The sequence below is a fragment of the Populus euphratica genome, unplaced genomic scaffold (assembly GCF_000495115.2).
Source record: "Populus euphratica unplaced genomic scaffold, PopEup_1.0 scaffold233.1, whole genome shotgun sequence".
Classification (NCBI taxonomy): domain Eukaryota; kingdom Viridiplantae; phylum Streptophyta; class Magnoliopsida; order Malpighiales; family Salicaceae; genus Populus; species Populus euphratica.
In genome coordinates, this window is record NW_011500116.1 from 120,794 (window position 1) to 126,563 (window position 5,770).

Here is a 5,770-nt window from a genome sequence, read left to right on the forward strand (position 1 = left end):
AGAACTTGTTTGCTATTGCAAAAGCAATTAATATTTTTCCAAGTATTTTAAAATATATTAAAATATTTTTTTTATTTTTTTAAAAATGATTTATGGCATCAGCACATCGAAAAAATATAAAAAAAATAAAAAATTAATTTAATACAAACAAAAAATAAAAAAATCATATTTATCTTTTTAAAAAACTCTTATTTCTTCAAATTCTGATTTTTTTTGGTTGGACAATGCTACAAATAAATAAATAAATGATGTTGCTGTCGTAAGCTCCTGTTTCTTCTAACATGTGCTGCCAAATTCTTTTTGCAAATAGTTGTCCTGTTTGGCATGGAGCCCCTCATTGTATTTATCTCTTGCACACAAAAGCTGGAAGCACGATAATAACAATTCAAATCAAATGGCTTAAAAATGGATTCCTCGAGGCATTAGCTTAAAAAACCCTAGGCTATGTCTGGAGACAAAACAACTGCCATCTTACGGTGGCTACAAGAGAATATAAGGAACAGGGAATGGATAAATAAATAAATAAATTAGTATTTAGCTATTTTTTTAGAATAATTTTTTAATATTTTTTAATATTTTTAAACACTTCCCCCCCTACTATATTTATCCTTTCTATCCTAAATTAGTGAACAAATATTATCCAAGAACCAAGTTACAGAGCGAGTCAGGATTTACACACTAATCCTGATTAAGAAATATTAATCCTGTAAACCCATATATATATATATATATATATATATATTATCTTGAGCTAAATCAAGAGGAGTGAGGATCCCAGGCAAATATTTGATGGACTGAACTGTCAGGGTGATGTCACTTTATTTTAAACCAATCAGGGAGAGCATATTCTACGAGGCACGTGGCATAGCGCATCCTAGTTTTGTTCTCCTCAAGTTAGGATCCCAGAATAATGCCTGCCCTTGCTTCCTGAAGACGTATTTCCAACACTAATTAACAAATGCCTATGGATATGATATTAGCCAAATAAGTGACTCGAGTTAATTTAATTGGATTTAATAATTTATTTTTTTATTTTTTATTTCAAATAAATTCCTATCAAATTAAAAAAATCAAATCAAAACAAATTTATTATTCAATAAATTTCCAAACAAAGAATTATAATCAATTACTTATGTAATAAATATGTAGTGTTAGAAATGATATCTATTAAATACATCGTTGTTAAGTATAATCGAATCACCTTATTATAAAATAATTAATTATAAGAATTAATTTCATAGAAATGTGATAGATGAAGGTACTTATTGAGTACACTTCTTTTCAAAAGTATTATTTATTCAGGAAAAATCCAGAATTATTCATGAAAATTAAATAAAAACTATAAATAGTAAAGAAAGGTACTTATCTTTTCCATTAGAGATGATTTCTTTTTTTAGAAAAATAATCCAAAATGATCACAAACCAGAAAAAAAGGCAATCCCTTTTCCCCGTAACAAGGAAAATATTTTTCCTTCCATTTTCAATCCCAAACCCCCAAATAATAATAATAATAATAATAATAATAAAGTTTTTAATTTAGAAAGACACAGATTCTGGCATTAATTAATTAATTAATTAATCGACAGCGGAGCCGCAGGAGCGCCTAAATAACGGCTGTCTGGAGTCTTGACCGCGTCATTCGACGCGTGCCTCCAATTCCCCCCAGCACTAAGTAGCTTACCATTTCTACCCTTCTGTCTATAAACCTTAAATCAAGGTCATCTATCTTACTACAAAGGATTGCCAACCCTTTCTTTTGGACCAACTTCATTTCACCACCTTTTTTTTAAGGAAAAGCCGATTTTCTCCCCCAAAATTTTATTTTCTTCAATTTCACCCCTACTCTGACACCACAACCAAGCAGAGAAACATAATATAGTGGGCACCAAGTGGTGATTTGTGAGTCAATATAATTTAATCGTGTATAGTAATGCCTCCCAAGTCAAATCAATTGCAATGATTTGATAAATAGTTTTGATGAAGTCAACTATTTCTCCTGCATTTAAGAGTATATTTGAGTTAAAAATAAGTAAATTTAAATTCTTTCATATAGTTTTGAATGATTTTCATTTATATAAATCAAAACATATATATAAAAAATACTTTAAATGCATAAGATTTGATGTTATTTGATTTAAATATGATTTTATAAAAATATTTTTCATTACTAAACATATATTTAAAGGATGTTTAAGAAAATAGTAGTAATTATTTTTCAATTAATTTTTTAGAAATACATTAAAATAATATTTTTTTAAAAATTATTTTTAAAATTACCAAATCAAAATGATTAAAAACATAAAAAAATAATTTAAAGTAAAAAAATGAAGATTTTTGAAAACTCTAGTTGAAACAGTGTCCCAAACAGACATTTAATGATATAAAATTTGATGGAGGCCATCATTAATTTGGCATGATCATAGGGGAAATTAATGAAAATGAAACAAAAGGGGGAAATTGGCGAACATAGGGGGAAAACAAGGATTATTATTGTTATTATTTATCCTTATTAGTTCCTTAATGCCAGCAGTAAACAAGGAGAGGGGGGTGGGGGTGTGTAAAAACCAACTATCATCCTCCTCCTTCCTCCTCACGTTTGGAAATAAAGGTTTAATTTTTTTATTATTAAAAGTTAATTTTTGTATATATTTTAAATTGTTTTAATATATTAATTTTAAAGCATTTCAGTTTTTAAAGGTCATGATGTCTGCAAATCCATCTTAAAAACACAAGATAATAACCTCAAGATAAAAAAAATATCAACCGTCAGATGAAGAAAAAAAAGGTCTATACGAGAGGAGGGACTCGGGGGAGGGATTTTTGTTAATTATTATTATTATTATTATTTATCTGCTGTAAAGAGAGAGACCAACAAAAAAAGGAAAAAATAAATAAATAAACAGAGCAAAATAAAAACCACCAAACGGCTATAATTGTCACTGCAAGGCTTGCTTTGTTGCTCTGTTGGGGAGAGAGAGAGAGAGAGAGAGATTTAAGGTTGTGGGATTTTACGGGATTGCTCGGGGAGATATTTTCCTGGGCAAATTTTGGCCACCAGTTTGTGTATCGGGAAGGAGGGAGAGGCTTAGTTTGATCTTGGTTTTAAAAGATCTCTCTCAAAGTTTGTGACTTTGAGAGAGAGAGAGAAAGACAGAGAGGTTTTTAATTGAACATTTATTTTTGTAACTGTTGGGATTTTGATTGATTTATCGATCGATTAATCATGTCTGGTGGGTATTATAGTTCCAAGAAGACTGATGATATATGTGAGGATGTTTGTGGCCAGGTAATTTATACTTCTTATTCTTCCATTAAAGTTTTGATTTTTTTTTTTTCATTTGGAGTAATGGATGTCTTGTTGTTTTAGATAATACGCTAAATTTGTAATCATTTATGACTCTTTTAAACTTTTGAAGTTGGCTGCTTTCCTTTTTATATTTGAATTGTTGATTTTAAGATTTTGAATTTGTTTTCGTTGTTTTTAATAAAATGAATTCCCCTTCTCTCCTTTCAATCCTCTTTCAGAGATTTGTGGTTTCTTATACTTTGGGGTGAGAATGCTTTGGAATGAATATCAGAGTTAGTGATTTTGGGTTTTCTTTGTACTTCATTTTTTTTCCCTGTATAATTGGAAGTGAAGGCACGATGAGCAATGGATACGAAAAATAATGATGTGGGTTCTAATCAAAAGGTTTTAGATTTTGGATTCATAGAGGGTAATATTTGGCTGTTTTGTTACTTTTAGTAACAGTGACAATTTATTTTTTCTTTTTGTTTTTTTGACATTCAATGAACTGGTTCTAAGGTAACAGTGACAATTTTTTTTTTTTTTTTGACATTCAATGAACTGGTTCTAATTCTCTATGCAGCACCCGCAATCTGTTAAACAACAACCACATGTTCAAATGAAGTTCTTGCGCTTGAACTGCATTTTTTAATCTATGGTTGTTGTTTTTGTGTTCTTGTTGTAGATAATATTCTACTATCACAGGCATAGTGGGTAGATGTTGCAATTTATTCTGCAAAATCTTGACATCTTAGTTTTACCTAGAAAGTTGTGTTTTGATTTGCAGCAGTCGTCTCGAGCAGCTCTGAGCATGTCTAGGCTGAAGTGTATCTTGCGAGGGTTGGATTTCAAGACCTATATAATCTTGTTGGTTCTTGTTCCATTAGGAATACTCGGTGTGTATCTGCATGGCCAGAAGATCAGCTATTTCCTGAGACCTATATGGGAATCTCCTCCAAAGCCCTTCCAGATAATTCCTCACTATTATCATAACAATGTATCAATGGAGAATCTTTGCAGGCTTCATGGTTGGGGGATTCGTGAATCCCCAAGACGAGTCTATGATGCAGTATTATTTAGTAATGAAGTAGACATTCTCACGATTCGATGGAAGGAACTATATCCTTACATAACACAGTTTGTTATTCTTGAAGCAAACTCAACATTTACAGGCATACCCAAACCATTGCTCTTTGCAAGAAATCGGGACAGATTCAAATTTATAGAGAATCGGTTGACGTATGGGACAGTTGGAGGGAGATTCAGGAAAGGGGAAAACCCATTTGTAGAAGAAACATACCAGAGAGTAGCACTGGACCAGCTTATTAGAATAGCAGGGATTGAAGATGATGATTTGCTATTAATGTCTGATGTTGATGAGATCCCCAGTGCTCACACAATTAATCTATTGAGGTGGTGTGATGACACCCCCCCGGTTCTTCATCTTCAGTTGAAGAACTACTTGTACTCTTTTGAATATTATGTTGATAACAAGAGCTGGCGGGCTTCTGTTCACAAGTTCAAGACAGGGAAAACCAGATATGCGCACTATCGTCAGGCAGATGTCCTCTTGTCAGATGCGGGTTGGCATTGCAGCTTTTGCTTCCGCCACATCAGTGAGTTCGTATTTAAGATGAAAGCTTACAGCCATTATGATCGGGTTAGGTTCTCTCATTACCTGAACCCTAAAAGGATTCAGAATGTGATTTGCAAGGGGGCTGATCTGTTTGACATGCTACCTGAGGAATACACATTCAAGGAGATTATTGGGAAGATGGGTCCTATCCCTCATTCGTATTCAGCAGTCCATCTACCGGAATTTTTGTTGAATAATGCTGAGAAGTACAAATATCTCTTGCCTGGTAACTGCATAAGGGACAGTGGGTGAAGTTTCTTGCAAAATGACGAATCTTTGTAAATTCTGGATGCATGTCGTCCTCTGCACTGAAAAGGGCTGTATTAGACAATTGATGGTGATGCTGTAGCATTGGTACAGGCATCACCTTTGGCGGTTGAATCCATGTCATTCTTAGGGAGATGGGATGAACTTGGAAGGTTCTCTTTGTGTATGAAGGGAAATTCTGAATATTCCTTTTTGCGGGACTTGGGTTTCTCCATTATGAAGAAGAGGTATATTCAGTTTTCCAAAGGGTAGCTCGTTACTAGAGGTCCTTGGTATGTATGCAGAGACCACTGCTAGTTGGTTTGGCTTATCCTACCTGAACTGCATTAGAGTAGAATGACATTTTCCCATGTTTTTATGTGATGGGGAAGTTCGGCTTTTCTGACTAATCTATTGATGATATATTAATCTTGTCTATCTAGTTGTTGATTTGTACCATTTGATTTCTGTTGGTTTTGCCATTGAGCGAAATGCTGATTTATTCATCATTTTTTATAGCACTGCAGATTGTGAATTTTTTTCCTAGTTATTACTGTCTCTCAGTTTTTCATCTTTCTCAATGTATATATATGGTTTTTGCT

The 5,770-nt window shown here is 32.8% G+C and overlaps 1 protein-coding gene across 2 annotated transcripts; it reads left to right on the top strand.

Moving 5' to 3' along the window:
• Window positions 1–2,823: 2,823 nt before the first annotated feature.
• LOC105109947 (beta-1,4-N-acetylglucosaminyltransferase family protein) lies at window positions 2,824–5,770 on the top strand. 2 transcript variants are annotated; one of them, XM_011004816.1, is made up of 2 exons: window positions 2,824–3,286; window positions 4,074–5,770. In XM_011004816.1, the coding sequence occupies exons 1-2, from the start codon at window positions 3,224–3,226 to the stop codon at window positions 5,172–5,174; spliced, it is 1,164 nt and encodes a 387-aa protein (XP_011003118.1). In that variant the 5' UTR covers window positions 2,824–3,223; the 3' UTR covers window positions 5,175–5,770. The 2 variants fall into 2 exon arrangements, with proteins under 2 accessions (XP_011003118.1, XP_011003119.1); XM_011004817.1 differs by having other exon boundaries at window positions 4,077–5,770.